At 41.8% G+C, this 20,818-nt stretch overlaps 1 protein-coding gene across 6 annotated transcripts in view; it reads left to right on the top strand.

The window, feature by feature from the left end:
- The window catches only part of dop (microtubule-associated serine/threonine (MAST) protein kinase dop), an 81,364-nt gene that overhangs the window by 41,934 nt on the left and 18,612 nt on the right, over positions 1 to 20,818 (top strand). For 4 of the 6 annotated variants that reach the window (XR_011238084.1, XM_069506357.1, XM_069506356.1 and 1 more), the window contains exons 6-28: positions 3,365 to 3,468; positions 4,472 to 4,591; positions 5,043 to 5,174; positions 5,699 to 5,780; positions 6,172 to 6,276; positions 7,119 to 7,283; positions 7,783 to 7,910; positions 8,276 to 8,422; positions 8,653 to 8,758; positions 9,078 to 9,277; positions 9,830 to 9,900; positions 10,083 to 10,192; positions 10,753 to 10,870; positions 11,531 to 11,655; positions 12,763 to 12,865; positions 13,799 to 13,959; positions 14,373 to 14,459; positions 15,178 to 15,350; positions 16,095 to 16,234; positions 16,894 to 17,020; positions 18,297 to 18,423; positions 19,712 to 19,813; positions 20,817 to 20,818. The exon at positions 20,817 to 20,818 is cut by the window's right edge and continues 70 nt beyond it. Coding sequence is in view for 5 of the 6 variants with exons in the window: in XM_069506357.1 (XP_069362458.1) it covers positions 3,365 to 3,468; positions 4,472 to 4,591; positions 5,043 to 5,174; positions 5,699 to 5,780; positions 6,172 to 6,276; positions 7,119 to 7,283; positions 7,783 to 7,910; positions 8,276 to 8,422; positions 8,653 to 8,758; positions 9,078 to 9,277; positions 9,830 to 9,900; positions 10,083 to 10,192; positions 10,753 to 10,870; positions 11,531 to 11,655; positions 12,763 to 12,865; positions 13,799 to 13,959; positions 14,373 to 14,459; positions 15,178 to 15,350; positions 16,095 to 16,234; positions 16,894 to 17,020; positions 18,297 to 18,423; positions 19,712 to 19,813; positions 20,817 to 20,818 (2,735 nt within the window). In the remaining variant the exon portion in view is untranslated. The remainder of the gene's footprint in view (positions 1 to 3,364; positions 3,469 to 4,471; positions 4,592 to 5,042; positions 5,175 to 5,698; positions 5,781 to 6,171; positions 6,277 to 7,118; positions 7,284 to 7,782; positions 7,911 to 8,275; positions 8,423 to 8,652; positions 8,759 to 9,077; positions 9,278 to 9,829; positions 9,901 to 10,082; positions 10,193 to 10,752; positions 10,871 to 11,530; positions 11,656 to 12,762; positions 12,866 to 13,798; positions 13,960 to 14,372; positions 14,460 to 15,177; positions 15,351 to 16,094; positions 16,235 to 16,893; positions 17,021 to 18,296; positions 18,424 to 19,711; positions 19,814 to 20,816) is intronic. The other 2 variants (XM_069506354.1, XM_069506358.1) reach the window with 1 other exon arrangement.

Here is a 20,818-nt window from a genome sequence, read left to right as displayed (position 1 = left end):
TGGGTTTCATCAAACGGGTAACCCGTTCTTTTAGTAATGTGGAATGCATAAAAACACTTTACTTCGCGTATGTCCGGAGTATTCTAGAATATGCGTGTAATATCTGGTCGCCTCAATACATAATATATGCCCATAGGCTTGAAACCATACAGAGGCAGTTTCTTAAATACTTAGCTTTTAAAGACTTTAAAAAATTTAATAGTTATGAGGAAGCGTGTACTCACTACGGTATCGGCTCACTGGAGCATAGAAGGGAACAATGTGATATGTTGTTACTGCAAGCAATTTTAACCGGCTCAATCGATTGTCCTAGCTTACTCTCAGCCTTTTCATTTAATGCTCAACCTTTAAGAACGCGTCACACGCGCCTTCTAAATGTTCCCAAATCTAAATCAAATTATGCGCGAAATTCTATAATTCCACGCTTGGTACGTACTTATAACAATCAGTTCGCTGAGTTTGACTTATTTTACCTATCAAACAATAAATTTAAAAAGGAATTAAGAAACTATCATCGTAAAACAAAAAAAAAAGTAGCTAACATCTAAATATGCATGCAATCATACACTCCCATTTACACACACACACACATGCACACACGCTCACACATACTCATAAGCACACACTCACACACGCATACACACACACATACAATCATACACACACTGTTGTAATTTTATTTTATTATTGTATATACCTACATTTATTCTAACTCTATTCTGTTAAAATAGTTTAATTATAATTTTAAGTAATCTCTTTTGGCCTTCTGTTATACCTAGATTTAAATTTAAATAATAATTATGTATTTACGCTGTTGATTACTTTCAAATAAACAAAATAAACAAATAAAATAAACATGGCTAATATTCTTTAAAAAAAAAAAGAGCTAGAAAGTTTGTTAGTTTGGATGTTGGGGGTAATCTCTAGGGTAGGGGCTAGGCTACATTACATTATCCCGACAGAATACATGTATATTAGTGTTATAGGCTATTAATTATTACATACTAGATGATACCCGCGACTTCGTCCGCGTGGATTTAGGTTTTTAAAAAATCCCGTGGGAATTTATTTGTTGGTAATTCTATACATTTTTATAATAAGCTTCCAGAAGACATATTGGAGACTAGCTGATTCCTGCGACTTCGTCCGCGTGGATTTACGTTTTTTAAAATCCCGTGGGAACTCTTTGATTTTTCGGGATTGTTGTCGTTGCTTGGTACCTACAATCTTTAAAATATCCCCTTTCTAACAAAAAAAGAATGAATGAAATCGGACTACGCGTTAATGAATTACAACTCAGTATACATTTTAACTTCCGTCACCTCTCCTACGGGAACCATGCTGAATTTCGGGATAAAAAGTATCCTATATTCTTCCTCATAGTATGACCTCAAATCGTACCAAGTTTCATTGGAATCCATTCAGTAGTTTCAGCGTGATGCGCGGCCGTGATACAGACAGACAGACAGACAGACAGACAGATAGACAGACAGACAGACAAAAATGAAAAAAATTACAGTTTTGGGTTCAGTATCGATTATAGAGTGCCCTCGAAAAAAAAATTTCAAAATATCTTCAATGTACAGAATTTGACCTGTTACAGTTTTATTATAAGTATTGATGTCTCTCAACATGTTCCAAGTTTTCATAAAACGTAAACTTATTGAAAAATCCTATTACAATATAAAGGATTATTTAAATGATAAGAAACCTTGGGAATGAGTTGCTTAACAGCTTTGTGATAGTTCTAATAAGTTTAAGTGATTTTGTGAAGTGGTGATAATAAAAAGACAACCCGGCTGAGTTTGTTGTGGGCTCTTCTCAGACCTGGGCGCGTTTGGAACCCTCGTAGCTTTAGTTTAAAGTTCGCGTAGTAATTATCACCACTATATCTTATAAATCCCAACAATCGCCCATAAAAAGTGTAATTTATTACCTATTTTGAATATTTGACTTTGACTTTGACTAACTCTTTGATTTTCCGGGATAAAAAGTAGCCTATGTCTTTCCCCGGGATGTAAGCTAACTCTGTATTAAAGTTTTTGGGTCGTGAAAAGCTAGCGGACAGACATACAGACAAACTTTCGCATTTATAATATAAGATAGATGAAGTCGAAGAGAGAAGCTAGTTTAACAATAAGTTTAAAAAATTAGAGGGCGGGATCCAACCCTGGACCCCCGGAATACGAAGCCGAAGTCTTATCCACTAGGCTATCACCCCAACGAGGCAGTACTTTAATAAATCACCATTTCACACCCTCTCCAATTAAATAGTCTCAAGAATCTTGAGAACTTGTAGTAGTATGTACATCTTATCTTTCAATAGGCTGCTTTATTTCTATTCTATTCTAGACCTTATGTTAACAGTTTTAGCGATCATTTTGTATTGTACACCCTTAAAATATTCTTTGAAAGTCGTCCAAGTTTTCTGCATAGCCACATTGTTACTTGGTAATGAAAAATGTATGCCTAAAGCTTTCTATATTAGTTTTCATGAAATATGTTTTTTTAGCTCATAGCAAGTTTTGAATTGAACCATTATATTTTGTACCCGTATATTTTGTACGTAGCAAGTTTTGAAATATTAAACCATTATATTTGGTACCCGTGACCTTTTACAAACGGTTTTAGGTTTTTAAAAATCTCGTAGGAACTCTTTGATTTTCCGGTATATAAAGTAGCCGATGTCATTCTCTGGGTCTTCAAATACACCCATACAACAATATGCATGTAGCATGCATGATAGATAGATAGATAGATAGAAATACTTTATTGCACACAAAAAATATTACATAATTATTCCAGAAACTAAAACTAAAAAATAATTGTATGCAAAGGCGGCCTTATTGCTCACAGCAATCTCTACCAGGCAACCTTTGGTGAAAGGAGAAACTAGGTGTGTTGGATAGTACTTACACGCAATACAGAAAAATGATCTCACAATCACGAAAGATCCAGCAATTTGAGCTGTATTTTTATACTAGCTAATGCCCGCGACTTCGTAGGCGTGAATTTAGGTTTCAAAAAAATCCCGTGGGAACTCTTTGTTTTCCCGGGATAAAGAGTAGCCTATGTCACTCTCCACGTCTTTAACTATACCCATGCAAAAAATCACATTATCAATCCGTTGCTCCGTTGCGACGTGATAGCGACGTGATGCGATGAGCATCCCGCATGCTCGTGTGAACGCTAGCATACAAACACATTCGCCATCAAACGGGACCCTGCAGAAACCGGGATCCTGCAAAAAACTGGACGCCGTATGAAAGGGCTGTAACTCCGCAGGATTGCTCTCTCCGCCAACTGATCGTATAAAATGAAGTATACTTCTGTGCTGTGCTATTATCGATGCGTCTCCTTGTTGCAGTCGCAATGCTCGTCGCAGGAGCGGCTGCTGGCGGCGCAGGCGCAGTGCGAGCCGCCGCGCGCCCCGTGTCCCCACTGCCATCACCATCAGAACTCCCTCAAGTAACTATACTTCAGATTTTCTTCGTTACTTCGACAGTCGCCATCGACTTTCGTTACCTTGACAGTCGAGATCGGCCGTCGTTACCTCGTCATCGAATTTTGTAACGGCGATTACGCACTGCACTTCCGTCATCCGAGTTCTATCCGTCATCCGTGAGAATACCAGCGATATCTACGACATGTCATAAGCTACCATAAAAAACAAAAAGGAACGTATTTTCACGGACTCAGACGGATGAGTGCGTAACCGTCGTAACTCGATGTACAATATGATACAGTATAATATGATGACACAATCTGTCGCACCTAACTATATCACGCTAGCACAGTTCCCGATAGTTCTAAAAAAAAACGTTGATGCTTCGACGTTCTGGCAGGCGTCAAATGTTAGTACATTTGCCGCAGGTAGCCCTAAAATTGCCCTATTTTCTTTGATTTCACGTCACCCATAGCCTAATATTTGACATGTCGTCGATTCAGGATCAAATCGAGAGTTCCCTCTCCCTAGTTCACTCTGGCGCCACTCATCAAATCTATATCCACGAGTTCCTGTAGGTAGTCAATGGTCATACAAGAACTCGTGGATAGATTGAGAGACTTATAGGTTGTATAGGTGCAGATAAAGCTGTGATAGCCTAGTGGTTAGGACGTCCGCCTTCTAATCGGTGGTCGGGAGTTCGATCCCGGGCACGCACCTCTAACTTTTCGGAGTTATGTGCGTTTTAAGGTGGTAGCTTTTAAGGCATATCACATGCTTTAACGGTGAAAGAAAACATCGTGGGGAAACCTGCTTGCTTGAGAGTTCTCCATAATGTTCTCAAAGGTGTGTGAAGTCTACCAATCCGCACATGGCCAGCCTGGTGGACTATGGCCAAATCCTTCTCACTCTGAGAGGGGACCCGTGCTCTGTAGTGAGCCGGCGATGGGTTTTTCATGATGATGTTGATGAGGTGCAGGTAATCTTCAAGTATGTTGTCTAAGTGATTTGTTTTGTCAATTGCAGCAGCTCGCAAGGCAGCGGTATGAACTGGGCGTCGTTGTCGGACAGCGGGGGCAGTGGACACGCGCCACGAGCGCCTTCTCCGAGGGCGGTGCCGCGGCGGGTCCGCAGCCGCAGCCTCAGGTAAAGGGATCAATAGGGAGGGATATTGCCTATGTCAAAAAAAATAAAATATATATATTTTTAATAGATCTAGCGAGCAAACGAGCAGGCGGGTCACCTGATGTTAAGTGATTACCGCCGCCCATGAACATTTGCAGCACCAGAGGAACCGCCGATGCGTTGCCGGCCGTTTAGGAATTTGTTGGTCCGCCCCTTGAATAACCCCATGTTATAATCTAGTGGGAACACCGCCGATGGGAGTTGGTTCCACAGTTTGCACGTGCGTGGAAAGAAGGATCTGGCACAACGGACGGTCGAAGTGCATCAGACACCCAGGTGGTGAGGGTGGAATTCCTTACCGTTATTTCTCAGGTATCATTAAATAGAGGGTAGAGAGTTAAATTCCACATCCTTTATTATTAAATTAAAAAGCACGTGAAATGTAAGTAAAGTCGAACAATGTTGTTCACAGTTCTCCGTCGCGCTCGCCCGGCGGCGGCAGCGGCGGCGGGTCGGACAGCGGCGCGAGAGACGACGCTGTGTCAGCGATGTCCTCACTCTTCGCTGCCCGCTTCCCCGCCGCGCAGAAGGCCATGGATGACAAGTAATTCTCTCCCTTTCTACCTAACAGCGTGGAACACTCTAATATGGACTTTATTTCTTGAGAAAGAAGATACATGAGGTAAGGATTTTAATTGCGTGGGGACACATGGCTAAGTATAGCGTAAGCGCGAGGGACAACGCTGTGTCAGCGATGTTCTCGCTCTTCGCCGCGCGCTCCCACAGTCCACACCTTCCAGACTGCTATAGATGACAAGTTTGTCTCTCTCTACCATGTGGAACAGTCTAATATGGGCTTTATTTCTTGAGTAATAAGATATATTACTGGTAGAGATTTTAATATTCCCGAACCTATAACTTATGCGCGTGTAGGACGACACTGTATTACAGTGAAAAAAGAAAAAAGTGCTTCTCTGTCCACTATTACTCTCTTTTTCTCTTTACTGTAAATTGTACAAAAAAAACATTCCATAATATATTCTGCCAAGATTTTGTCCGAAAATTAATTAAAGAAAACTAGGTATAATAATTATGTTCTGAGTATCTTGATAAAGGACTTTTTTCCAGGCTAAAGATGCTGATAGAGGAGCTGACTGAATTAGATAAGAAACAAGACCGTCCGCCCATCGAGAGATTTGTACAGAGACAGGTAATTTTTTGCGCTTATACTCTAAATTAGTTGCCATCAGAATCAAAGTTAGCCCACTTCCGTTTTAGACTGCTCATCACTTACAGTACGCGGCCGAAAGTAATGTACATCGACCTTTAGAAGGAAATAGCAGATTTGTAGAGTAAAAAATACTTCAATGTGTTAAAAACATTTGATGATAGTTTTTCCTTGCCTTTCTATTTTTTTAAGCATATAGCCAATGATACTAATATTCCCCTTTCCCCTCCAACTAAGCGTTAAGCTTGTGCTAGGAGTAGGTATGACAATAGTGCAACAGGTGGGGTTTGAACCGGCGACCATCCGGATTTCAGTCCGCTCCTTTAACCGTTGAGCTATTGATGCTCTAATTACTTCTGTTATCTCTCTGCAGGTGTTAGAAATGGCTCGCGACTGCCTGCATAAGTCTGAATCCAAACAAGTCACAAGCAGCTATTTCTACGACATGGGCGACAGTCTAGACAGATTATTGGCTGAGGTAAGTTCATTTTATTTTTTAGGGTTCCGAAGGGTCCGCCGTCACCGTCCGTCCGTCTGTCTGTCACCGGGCTCTATTTCGAAAACCATATGAATAGAGAACTGAAATTTTCACTATGTATATTTCTATTGCCGCTATAACTTAATAATGTTATAATTTAGTTTAATAAATTAAATTAAATTATATTTTAACAACAAATCCTCAAAATTTCTAAATTGTTGCTATTAAAATTAGAAAAATTAATAAGTGTTATTTATTGTACGATGGTACAGAATCGTTCCTGTGCGAGTCCAACTCGCACTTAGCCGATTTTATTTAATCTTTTTGTAGTGTGAAACCAGCACAATTCACTTTGCCAGTGTTCAGCTTCAAAAAGGTGCGAAGAAGATTGGTTGGTAAAAATGTGCTAAAAATTACTCTGTCAGAGTGAGTGTCAGAGGTTTTGATACTGAATCGACATCTGTCAAATCATCATGATCAACCCATCGCCGGCTCACTACAGAGCACGGGTCTCATCTCAGAGTAAGAAGGGTTTTGGCCATAGTCTATCTCGCTGGCCATGTGCGGGTGGGTAGACTTCACACACCTTTGAGAACATTATAGAGAACTCTCGGGCATGCAAGTTTCCTCACGGTGTTTTCCTTCACCGTTAAAGCAAGTGATATTTAATGAATTAAAACGCACATAACTCAGAAAAGTTAGAGGTGCGTGCCCGGGATCGAACCCCCAATCTCCGATTAGAAGGCGGACATCCTAACCGCTAGGCTACCACAGCTTAATCAAAGATACCTAGTCGTTTTAAAGCCTACTTAGCGTCCAATGTAGGTAAAATTTTGTTTTAGACTCGTGAGAAATCAGCTGAAGCGGGTAACAAAGTGGCTCCTATGGTAACGAGACTGACCCTAGCCATGGCGCGACCGGCGCGCTTGTTGGAATGCCTGGAGTTCGACCCTGAGAGGTTCTACCGTCTTTTGGAGGCCGCTGAGGGGCATGCGAGGCATTTGCAGGTGAGTGTTTACTATAGAGTAGCTTGCAAGATTACGCTTGCCCATAATCTGATGACAGGACAACCTCTCTGGTGCAGAAATCAAGACGGTTGATGGATGGGCACTCCCAGCGTGGAAACCGCTTTTTGAAGCTAAGATAACGCCGTTGTCGGAACATAACACTTTAGCTAAACTGCCTAGAGTACGTCGACGGTGCCAGCAATGAAGACCAACAGGGACCGTCCAGAGATGATCTCTGCCCCACTCTCAGCCCCCTCACAGCGTGTCTTGCGTGTTGCAGCCCGCACGATCCACAGTCTGCTGAGCGTTGCGTCGCATGGATGAACCCATGAACTAGCGCGCACCACGGAATTATTTCCGGACCGGATTTTGATAGGGTTAAAATTCAAATTTGTGGATTTTAAAACGCACCTCAACTCACCGCACCGAAGTGCGCACTAGCTCTAAGGACCCAGGCCGGGTCTGAAACTAGTCGAGTTATGCTCGTTTATTTTTCTAGGGCATCTCAACAGACATACCGCAGTACATCATCCACAAACTGGGCCTGTCCAAGGACCCTCTCGCTGAACTACACGTGCCGCCTCCGCCTCCCCCTCCGCCCGTGCCCATCAGTTCCTCACCCTCCAAGTAAGTACCAACCTACACTAGTGGTAACTTGAACGCCGTGTGGTGGCGGCAGATCAGAATATAGTTGTCACCACCCTCCTCATGCTGCGGGTGTCGTACGACGCGACTATGGGAATATAACAAAGAACTGGCAGCAGTTCTACTGCGTTCAGCAGCCCGTTTGCCCAGCGTGATTTTATGGGCAAACCCTCCCGTTGGGAGAAGCCTTTAGTCCAGCAGTGGACTGTTATAATCCGAGTTTCTTGCTGGTTCTTCTCGGTAGGAAAGGCATTCTGAACCAGAGGTAGATGCACGTGAAGATTCAAAGTTACTTGCAAAAATTTTATTTGAATAAAAAAGATTTTTATTCTATTTCGGTTATCCAGGATTCGCGGTCGTCAATCACCCCCCGGAGCCCCGGGGTCCGTAAGCGGCGCTCCGCCCTCCGAGAACGATTATCAAGTCATAAAGCTCATATCCAACGGCGCCTACGGGGCTGTCTACCTCGTCAAACACAAGCAGACCAGGCAGAGGTATGCAAGAAGACTACAGGACAACTTGATGTCTTGACGACTTTATAACAAATAAAAATCATGATTTTATTAAATTATTCTCTTTAATAATGAATTCTAGCCCCATAAACTACCGCTACACACAAAATCACTTAATTTTATTACTACAGTCTAATACCCTATTGTCTGATTTGACAAGGGGTTTTTTTATATCTTGAATCGATATTTAATATGATTTTATTTTATTCAAGGTATGCCATGAAGAAAATAAGCAAAAACAATCTGATATTAAGAAATCAAGTGGAGCAGGCCTTCGCTGAGAGAGATATCTTAAGTTTTGCGGACAATCCTTTTGTGGTAAGTCATCATTTTGTACGGTAGAAAAAAAACTTTTTACGCACGTTCTTGGATACTTTGATTTGAGATCATAGGTTTACCGTACTGTCGTTCAGTTGAACGCGCGCTTTCGATGCGTTGAGACAATGTTTTTGTGATTGTGGTCATTTTTTTAGAGCCCATATTGGCGTTTTCGTTGAGTTATTGTCTCTGTGTTCGATATAAAATACACGAACAACAAAGTTCTTTCCACGTTCATCTTCGACAAGTGCAGAACTCTAACTGAATCTTTGTCAGTCATCTGAATTATGCCCTAAGTAGGGTTATGTGTTGTGTTCAGGTGACAATGTACTGCTCGTTTGAGACGAAGAGACATCTCTGTCTCATTTTGGAATTCGTGGAGGGGGGAGACTGCGCGACACTATTACGGGCTGGTCCTTTGCCACCGGACATGGCGCGGCACTACTTCGCAGAGGCCGTGCTGGCTGTGGAGTATTTACACTCCTACGGAATCGTGCATCGGGACTTGAAGCCTGACAAGTGAGTATATAAACGGAAAAGGTGCCTGATTGACTGACTGATCTATCAATGCACAGTTCAAGCTACTGGACGGATCGTGCTGAAATTTGGCATGCAGATAGCTATTATGACGTAGGCATCCGCTAAGAAAGGATTTTTGAAAATTTGACCCCTAAGGGGGTGAAATAAGGGTTTGAAATATGTGTTTCACGCGGATGAAGTCGCGAGCATAAGCTAGTACTCAATAAAAAAATCGAATTTCTAATGAAATTTCGACTCAATTGCATGAATCAAAGTCACGACGGAACTTTAGTGCTGCGAGAGGTATCGAACTATTAGCTTTCTTGTTCTTTTCGCTGGAACTTCACGAGCTGTCCGGCAATAGCAACGTCAATATTAGCTTAGGATGTCGAACAGGTTTATAGTTGTTAAAGCTTATAATTGATGTATGAACTGCTTGTGAAATAAACATCGAGTAACCACGTGTAACTCTAAACACTGCTGTCATAAATGCAAAATGCACTTAGGAACATCATAGTTTGCTACATAATAATTGACGATTTTGTTTTTCAGTCTGCTCATCACTGCAACGGGCCATATCAAGCTGACTGACTTTGGACTCAGCAAAATGGGTCTAATGTCATGTAAGTTTATATAATCTAATAAATTGCATCGTACAGTAACAAAATAATGTCTAAATTTGAAAGAGTTTGACTTTGCTATCTAGCACAGCGCCGTTCAGACTTTTTTTTTTAACTTTTTGAGCGGCAGGTAGTCTTGCTTGTATAGTTTTTTGATCTGTTTTAATCAATTATTATTCTTCCAGTGGCAACGAATCTCTATGAAGAGTACGCAGATCGCGAGGCGCGGCAGTTCTCTGATAAGCAGGTGTGCGGCACGCCCGAGTATATCGCGCCCGAAGTGATCTTGCGACAGGTACGTTAGCGCCATTCAACTCAGAGCAGCGACATCTAGCGAGTGAGTCAGAAGTTGCCGTGTAGTCCAATCTGCAAGACACTTTATACGGCGTTTTCTGAACAAGATATTTCCCTTTGGTAGGATGGATCCTTAGGACTAATTGAAAGGATTTAAGAAGAAAAGCCATTAAGATTTTTTTGTTTAACACTGAGTTAGTGAACCTGCTGTTCGATTGCGGAAAAACTGCATCAATCATTATTACAATCACAATCGCTGTGATTGGCTGAATTCATGGTATTCTTGTTGCATCAATACAGTAAGCGAGCATCAACCAATCAGGGATGATTGCGATTGTGGCAACAAATCTCTATACAGTACGCGGCAGAAAATAATGTATATCGACCTTTAAAAGGAGATAGTGGATTTGTAGAGCATTATCTCTGTCGTTGAGACAGACAAAACGTCATATAGGTATGAGTGACAGAGACACCACTCTACAAAGCCGAAATGTCATTCTAAAGGCCGATGTACATAGTTTTCTGCCGTGTACTGAAACTTGCTTTGTGTTATTGTGTCAGGGTTACGGCAAGCCGGTGGACTGGTGGTCGATGGGCATCATCCTGTACGAGTTCATTGTGGGCTGCGTGCCGTTCTTTGGTGACACCCCTGAGGAACTTTTCGCGCACACTGTCAACGGTACGTGAATAAAAGTTTCTTTTCTCAGCAGAGTGCTTAGTATGAGATTTTACGTCTCACCAACATTGCTGGTATTCGAGCTTAGATTAAAATTAAATAAAATGGACTTTGACTGTTTTGTTTTAAAGCTAAAATTTGTCCATACATCTACAGCCAGCGCTCCAAGCAAAAACATTGTTAAATTAAAATCAGTGATACTGAATGTTTGCCTTTAAATCATGGAGCTTTAGGTCTATTTTACCCTGACATTGGTACTAATTATGAGCAGTGGCGTGCACAGTGTTTGAAGCCAGGGTAAGCATTAGTTAGGTAGGAACCTATTTACTGGCAGGTCATAATGAAAAATATGCATTGAGCCATTACAACTGGGGTAAGCAGTGCATTTATGCCTCTATGACCTGCACGCCGCTGATTATGAGCATACCTAAATTTTAGAGTATTCGCATCCTCTTCTTACTAATGTAATATGAAAAGGACAGACACAGTTTGACAGGTTTAAATTTGGGTATCAGCTAGTATATAGATAACTTTTGACCGTTGTACAGTCATAAAACGTCGCTTAGTTTGGCTTGCATAGTTTGTAACACTCAGAAAGTGCTGGCAACATCAAGGCTAGCTGCTGTTGGATTATACTGTGATAGACTGTGGTGTTCTTGTCAGATGATATCGAGTGGCCATCAGAAGACGACTTCCCCATAGCGGTAGAAGCGCGTGCCATTATAACAGAGCTGCTGGCGCGGAACCCTCGCGACCGGCTGGGGACCGCGGGCACACATCAAGTTAAGGTAAGTGCTATATATAGATACTAGCAGTTGCCCGCGACTTCGTCCGCGTAAGATTTCTGGTTTCTCATGAGATCTGAAATTTTCCCGCTGCAAAAGGCCTCACTTACCTACTCACTCAGTCTCACCTTAAGACACGGGACCCAGAATACATAAATGCCAATTTTCATATCTCTAACTTCAAAAACGTAAGATTTTCCTTCCACCCCCATTTTACTCCCTAAGGGGGGGGGGGGGGAATTTAGTTAGATCCTTTCTTATCTGATACCTACCCCCTAGAAATAGCCTACATTTCAAATTTCAAGTAAAAATAACAATTGTTAAAACTTTTCTATAAAAACATTGCCCCCCCCTATTTTACCACCCTTAAGGGGGGAATTTCCCAAATTGAATTGTACAGATTTTTATTATTTTAAGTTAATAACCCAAATGTCGATTTTCACGTCTCTAACTCCAAAAACATAGGACCTTCATACAACCTTCGACCCCCCTTTCGCACCCCTAGGGGGGGAATTTTTCAAAACCGTTTCTTAGCTGACACCTACGCCCTAGAAAGAACCTACCTTCCAAATTTCAAGTTTGTATGCTTTATAGTTTCTGAGATTTCGTGATTAGTCAGTCAGTCAGTCAGTCAGTGAGTGAGTGGTATTTCTCTTTTATATATTTAGATAAGCTTCCGAGACGGTCAAGCGGTTTGACGTCAAACACGTAGATCTATTTTGGACTTGCCTTTACACAAGTTTAAAAAATCTATTAAAAGTATGCTCCTGAAAAAAGCATATTACACAACTGAAGATTATCTAAATGATAAAAAGCGTGGATTTAACCTGCAGCTTGTTCCAGCAACGCGCGGGACTGATTGACCGCTTGGCCGTCTCGGAAGCTCTTTAGGATAGCTTAAGATAAATTGCATTACTTTTGCAAACCAGAACCAATCCACACAATGATAGTTGTAAGAAAAAGAAAGAAAGAAAACTAGTTTATTCATCTTATGCCTAAGGTACAAACAAACGTAAAATTAATGGTTAGTATAAAACAGTTTGTCTAAATTGTGTTAAAAAAAAAACTAAATATGACCTGAAAACCTTTTAAAAAAATGTACTTTTGCAGGACCACATATATTTTTACGGCTTGGATTGGAATAACCTTCTGCGGCGGAAAGCGGAGTTTATACCGCAGTTGGAAAACGACGAGGATACCAGTTATTTTGATAGTGAGTTTACTTAATGATTGAGCGAGCGAAGCAAGGTCTCTGAAGTCTACTTCCTATTACAATGTAAAGGATCATTTAAATGATAAGCAAGCTTGGGAATGAGTTGCTTAACGGCTTGTGATAGTTCTAATAAGTTTAATTTATGATTTTGTAAAGTGGTGATAGTAAAAAGCATACCCGGCTGAGTTTGTTGTGGGCTCTACTCAGACTTGGGCGCGTTTGGAACCCTCGTAGCTTTAGTTTTAAGTTTGCGAAATAATTATCACTACTATATCATACAAATCCAACAACTGACAATCGAAAAGAGTAATTTATTAACTATTTTAAATAAATCATTTAACTTTGACTTTACTTAGGAAAATTTGCATTTGTCCGTCTATCCATCTGTCAGAGCCTCATAACTTTTGAATGAATGCACATTACTAATTAGTTAAATTAAATAAGTCAAGTATTGAATGGAAATATAATAAAACACGTTTTTCATATCAGTAAGGGAGAGGGAGGGAGAGAGAGAGAGAGGGAGTGGGAGGGATGGGGGAGGGAGAGAGGGGTTAGAGAGAGAGACAGACAGACATAGATAGAGAGAGAGGGAGTGGGAGGGAGGGGGGAGGGAGATAGAGAGAGATTATTCTCTGCAAAACTCTTCCAAAACAATGTTTTAAAACACATTGATCGCTTTCGAAGTTTTGTCGTAGTGTTAAGGTGCAGGCTGGGCTATTGTTTTGCAATATTTAAATATTGCAACAAGATGCAAGTCTTTCGCCCGGCACTATCAAATAGCATTATCAAATAATCGGGGAACATACATAAAAAAAAAAAAAAAAATTAAAATAAAAAAAAAAGATTCCGACGAATTGAGAACCTCATCCTTTTTTTGAAGTCGGTTAAAAAGACTATATACTGTGCTTTTTACCAGTGAAATGTTTGATATAGGTCGCTGCGATCGCTACAACCATAGTGAGGTGGAGACCGATGAGGCGACGGAAACGCACGAAGCGGACGAGGCGGGACTGTTCGCGGCGTTCTCGTCCACGTCGCCGCAGTGGCGCCGCCACTACCACCACTCGCATTCCGCACTCTCGCACGATTCACGAGTAAGTGTTTTCTTTCTTTTCTCTCTTTACACTGGGCTGGTTTCCGCACTTATACATTTCCGTCGCCCCTCCCCGCCGAAGTCTTCACTCCAGCCATCCAAGCTCTCTTCAGAAGTCGAATAGACCGCCCAGGTTGCCGAGGGCTTCATGAAGTGAGGTTGGGGAACCCAAATGAGGTTCGCAACGCCCATGCACTCTAGGAGCACGTGCGTCGTTTCATCGACCTCCATGCAGACCCTGCACAGAGGACTGTCCGTGACACCTATAACGAAAAGGTGTTTGTTTAGTGGACTATTCCCTGTTATGAGTCCACCTTGTCCCTATTGTACTGGCACGTGAGCTACTGTCAGAATCTCAATACACATGCGAGTAAGTTCTTGCTTGTAACTGGCATGTATTTATTTGGTTCGCAGAGTACGGACAGTTGGCCGGGCACGCCCGACAGCGCCGGGCCGCCCACCACGCCCACTGCGCCCCTCCATCATCACCCCAAATGTCCCGTAAGTCGGATCTAGCAAAACCCGGTATTTGACAACTAGTCAAATCAGTATCTATATATATAAAAGGAAAAGGTGACTGACTGACTGACTGACTGACTGAATGACTGACTGACTGACTGACTGACTGATCTATCAACGCACAGCTCAAACTACTGGACGGATCGGGCTGAAATTTGGCATGCAGATAACTATTATGACGTAGGCATCCGCTAAGAAAGGATTTTTGAAAATTCAACTCCTAAGTGGGTGAAATAGGGATTTGAAATTTTGCAGTCCACGCGGACGAAGTCGCGAGCTTAAGCTAGTCTATATATATAAAAGGGAGAGGTGACTGACTGACTGACTGACTGACTGACTGATCTATCAACACACAGCTCAAACTACTGGACGGATCGGGCTGAAATTTGGCATGCAGATAGCTATTATGACGTAGGCGTCCGCTAAGAAAGGATTTTGGAAAATTCAACCCCTAAGGGGGTGAAATAGGGGTTTGAAATTTGTGTAGTCCACGCGGACGAAGTCGCGAGCATAAGCTAGTCTTTTTATAAAACGTCAAAACACGCGCTTAGTATGGCAGTTTCTATGAAATACTGGCATATTGTGACGTCACAATGATTTGACGTACTTTTTAGTTTAATCAATAATTTAAAACTGTCTCAATTTTTTTCTCTATAATTTAAATCTCTATTTTTTTATTTAAATATCTTTTTGTCGCCAGATGGTCGGAGCAGGCAGCGGATCTACAGCGGAATCCTCACAAACGGATTCAGACGACGTCTCCCCCGCCGCTCGACGTCGCGCTGCGTTGCGTCCGCTAGCGCATCCGCACACGCATTCGCACCCGCATCCGCATCCGTTGCACGCAAGCCACGTCGCGCCCTTACCCAGACTGTGTGTATTATTCTCTTCTAAGTCTTCGAACAGTGCGTGATGACTTACAGTTACGAAACATGGACGCTTGTCGCTTATAAGGCTAAGCGCGCACAACGAAACTAAATCGCTGCGAAAAAAAACGCAAATCAATATACATTGGCATCCACGCACTGCGAAAAAAAATCGCATGCTATTAATATTCGCAATTGCGGTGCGATGCGAAATCGTAAGAATTTAACAAACGGATTCAGACGACGTGTCCCCGCCGCGCGACGTCGCGCCGCCTTACGTCCGCTGGCGCATCCGCACACGCATTCTCACCCGCATCCGCTTCATGCAAGCCACGTCGCGCCCTTACCCAGACTGAGTAGTAGACATGGTAACGGTAATGTACTCAACCCACAGAGAATTCAACCTTGTACAAGGTTTTGTATGAAAACAAAATCGTAAAATGTTGGCGAAGGACATTACACAAATTTGAAACCCCTATTTTACCGTCGGAGGAGTTGAATTTTCAAAAATCCTTCCTCAGCAGATGTCTACATCATAATAGCTATCTGCATGCCAAATTTCAGCCCGATCCGTCCGTAGTTTGAGCAGTGCGTTGATAGATCAGTCAGTCAGTCACCTTTTCCTTTAATAGGCAAGATGAGTGACTAAGGTCTACAAAAGATCTTAGTGCTTTTTAGGATCACTTTGTTGTCTGTCTGTCTGTCGGTCTGTTTCTCGATAGCAAGTATTTAATACAGTTTTTTGTTACAGACCGGATCCGTCGAAGAAAGAAGACAAAGGTCTGGATAAGCTGGATAAATCGGAGAAGAGCAAGCCATCTGTTTTGACGGCGCCCAAATCTATGCGTCGATCCGCCAGCACGTCAGGCCTGTCCCTTGTTATACACCCGGGTAAGTTATCTATCATTCAGGATAACTGAGGTTATTTGAAGTGACAGTGGGCAAGTCATGTCTGTCAATCACTAAACCATAGACTTAATAGTACCTTCGATGTACAGACAAGTCAAGTCAGTCCGTAATCCATATTCATACTTCATATTAAAGGCACTGCTGTGTTAGCTGTGATAGCCTAGTGATTAGGACGTCCGCCTTCTAATCGGAGGTCGGGGGTTCGATCCCGGGCACGCACCTCTAACTTTTCGGAGTTATGTGCGTTTTAATTAATTAAAATATCACTTGCACCGTTAAGGTGAAGGAAAACATCGTGAGGAAACCTGCATGCCTGAGAGTTTGCCAAAATGTTCTCTAAGGTGTGTGAAGTCTACCAATCCGCACATGGCCAGCGTGGTAGACAGTGGCGTGCACAGTGTTTGAAGCCAGGGTAAGCATTAGTTAGGCAGGAACCTATTTACTGGCAGGTCATAATGAAAAATATGCATTGAGCCATTACAACTGGGGTAAGCAGTGCATTTATGCCTTTATGACCTGCACGCCACTGGTGGTAGACTATGGCCAAACCCTTCTCTTGAGAGGAGACCCGTGCTCTGTAGTGAGCCGGCGATGGGTTGATCATGATGATGATTAAAGGCACTAATTTGTTTATGTTGTAGCGGAGGAAAGCATAATATTGGGCGGCGCGGCGTCGCCCTGCGCGGGCAACACTTCGTCAACTAATTCGTCGCGCGACTCGTCGCCCTGTCGCGACCCGCCCTCGCCCTTCGCCACCGCTAACCACTCGTGAGTTTCTTTTATGTAGTAACTAGCTTATGCTCGCGACTTCGTCCGCGTGGACTACAAAATTTCAAAACCCTATTTCACCCACTTAGGAGTTGAATTTTCAAAAATCCTTTCTTAGCGGATGCCTACGTCATAATAGCTATCTGCATGCCAAATTTCAGCCCGATCCGTCCAGTAGTTTGAGCTGAGCGTTGATAGATCAGTCAGTCAGTCAGTCAGTCACCTTCTCCTTTTATATATATAGATTAGATGATGCCCGCGACTCCGTCCGCGTGGATTTAAATTCTTAAAAATCCCGTGGGAACTTTTGATTTTTCGGGCTTAAAACCCTATGTATTTTGACGACCTCCCTGGCGCAGTGGTGAGCGCTGTGGTCTTATTAGTGGGAAGTCCCGGGTTCGATTCCTGGCAGGGGTTTGGAATTTTATAATTTCTAAATTTCTGGTCTGGTCTGGTGGGAGGCTTCGGCCGTGGCTAGTTACCACCCTACCGGCAAAGCCGTGCCGCCAAGCGATTTAGTGTTCCGGTACGATGCCGTGTAGAAACCAAAGGGGTATGGGTTTAATAAAAACTGCCATACCCCTTCCAGGTTAGCCCGCTATCATCACTTACCATCAGGTGAGATTGCAGTCAAGGGCTAACTTGTATCTGAATAAAAAAAAAATGTAGGGTAGCCTATGTCCTTCCCCGGGATGCAAGCTATCCGCTGTTCCAAATTTCGTCAAAATCAATTGAACGGATGGGCCGTGAGACAGACAGACACACTTTCGCATTTATAATACTAGTATGGATATGACGACCAAACTATTAAAAAATCTAATATAAGACAAGGTCCTTATTTCGAAATAGCAACGCTGCATGCTCGCGGACGACTTTAGTAGTCGCATACCCACGCACTCTACTAGACTTCTATATAAAAGGAGACAGGCGACAAAATGTCTATATATATAAAAGGAAAAGGTGACTGACTGACTGACTGACTGACTGACTGATCTATCAACGCACAGCTCAAACTACTGGACGGATCGGGCTGAAATTTGGCATGCAGATAGCTATTATGACGTAGGCATCCGCTAAGAAAGGATTTTTGAAAATTCAACTCCTAAGGGGGTAAAATAGGGATTTGAAATTTTGTAGTCCACGCGGACGAAGTCGCGAGCATAAGCTAGTGATCCTATTAAGGGTTCCTTTTTTCCTTTTGAGGTACGAAAACAAAAAAAAAACCATATTTTAAGATATTCGTGAACATTTTTGGAGTATTTTGTATGTTCGTCAGGCTTATACAATCGTCGAAGCCTCCAATCGTGGTGCGTCGCGGTCCGCGCGGCTTTGGGTTCACGATCCACACTGTGCGTGTGTACTACGGCGACACGGATTATTACACCATGCATCACTTAGTTTCGGTAAGTATATCACTTTTTTTTACGAGATATTATTTTATTTTATTTTTATTTTATTTTATTTTATTGGTTTGCCAACAGATAGTACACATATTATAAAATAACAATTACAATTCACAGAGAAAAAATTTATTGAGTATTCTTTTTTTTATTGAATCTTCTTCTAAATATATAAAAGGAAAAGGTGACTGGGTGACTGACTGACTGACTGATCTATCAACGCACAGCTCAAACTACTGGACGGATCGGGCTGGGAGATCGATCGCCCGTGAACGGGCCCTCTTTTGTGGCGTCGTGTCAAAACTTAAATTAATTTTTTTTTAAATGTGTTATTTTTTTACGATTATGTTTTATAACGACTTTTTTTCACTCTATTATTGAAAATATCCACAATTACAGTTAGAATCGTAAACATGCATTTATTTTGAAGAAGTATTAATTAAATATAACCTCAGTATCAGCAATATAAAAAATAAGATTTCTTTATAATCAGGGTGAATAAATGGAAATCGTTTACAGAACATAAAATGGCAATTATTTGTTCACAAAATAAAATCAATTTTACCCACCCCAGCATTAGAAGACATCCTATCACATAGATAGGTATATGCCTGAAATAAAAGTTTATTTATTTATCTCTACATAGTATAAAATAAAGTCGCTTTCCGCTGTCTGTCTGTATGTATGAACGCGTAGATCTTTTAAACTACGCAACGGATTTTGATGCGGTTTTCACCAATAGATAGAGTGATTCAAGAAGAAATTGAAATAATGTGAATTAGGTCGAAAAAAAAATCTTTCATTTGAGAGTTTCCGAGACAATGACACCTCAATGACACCACATTAGTATCTACATTGCACCCATGCGAAGCCGAGGCGGGTCGCTAGTCTAAATATGTAAAAGGAAAAGGTGACTGACTGACTGACTGACTGATGTATCAACGCACAGCTCAAACTACTGGACGGATCGGGCTGAAATTTGGCATGCAGATAGCTCTTATGACATAGGCATCCGCTAAGGAGTTTTGAAAATTTAACCCCTAAGGGGATGAAATAGGGATTTGAAATTTGTGTAGTCCACGCGGACGAAGTCGCGAGTATAAGCTACTTATATGCAGTGGCGTGCACAGACTTTTAAGCCAGGGTAGGCATTAGTTAGGTAGGAACCTGTTTACTGGCGTCTGGCAGGTCACAATGAAAATTATGCATTGAGATATTACAACTGGGGTAAGCAGTGCATTTATGCCTCTATGACCTGCACGCCACTGCTTATATGAATGACATTTTCCAGGCTGTGAGCGAACAGGGCGCGGCGTGGGCGGCCGGCTTGCGAGCGGGCGATCTCATCACACAACTCAACGGGGAGTCCGTGCAGGGACTGCTGCATACACAGGTAACAAAATGTTCGTCTGCTAACCTTAGGATATCGAAACTTACTAAGGGCCGGTTGTTTCAACAAACTTTGACGGACACGTAACCTTTAAATATGGCGCTAACGAACGTAAGTAAAGAAAAAGCGTTGATTCAGCATCTATTAGCGCTAACGTTCGTTAAAAAGTTACGTTTACGTTAACCAGTGCTGGCGCCATTGGTGATCGTCAAATCAGTTCGTAACTTCATACTTCTTACAAACGGAATATTTTATTTACAAATTATAATGGAATCAATTTAATTCAAAGCTTTTAATGATAGTTTTTTTGAAGATTTTGTAAGAAAGAAAAAGTGTTTAAAATGCGAAGTAGCAATATTAATAACTATGTATATAATTTAATATACTTAAAATGAAATAAGAAAAGGATACGGAGAAGTAAGTTAATTTTTAGGGTTAGTTTCGCAACCAAAATAACAATGACGAACAGTTTTTTGTACAATGAAGCAACGCACTTAAATTAACAGATGTTAAAGTTCGTCTACGTCTGTTAAATTTTAACGAACGGATCTTACGAAGACCAATGGTTTGAAACAACCGGCCCTAAATATTGAACATTATGGAGAACTCTCAAGTATGCAGGTTTCCTCACGATGATTTCCTTCACCGCTAAAGCGAGTGATATATTTTAAAGTATTAAAAAAAATAAAAAAAAAGTTTATTTCAGATAACTTAAGTTTACGGTAGCTCTAGGAGGTTGGAGCCTTGTTTTAGGAGTAGGAGAACTACTCGGGTGTTAAAAGACACCGCTCTTCTTTAACAATATTATCATCAGCGATATCAAGCAAACGTGTGTGCGTTAGTAAGTGTATGGATAGATACATAATAGGTATTAAAACACACAAAACTCTCAAAAGTTAGTGGTGCGTGCCTGGAATCGAACCCCCGACCTCGCGAATAGGAGGTGGACGTCGTAACCACCAGGCTATCACGATTGCACGATGATATTACATTGCTTTATTTGCAGGT

Source organism: Maniola hyperantus, chromosome 23 (assembly GCF_902806685.2).
Source record: "Maniola hyperantus chromosome 23, iAphHyp1.2, whole genome shotgun sequence".
In the NCBI taxonomy this organism is placed as follows: domain Eukaryota; kingdom Metazoa; phylum Arthropoda; class Insecta; order Lepidoptera; family Nymphalidae; genus Maniola; species Maniola hyperantus.
The sequence above is the reverse complement of the archived record's forward strand: the minus strand, read 5'-3'. Positions and strand labels throughout refer to the sequence as shown.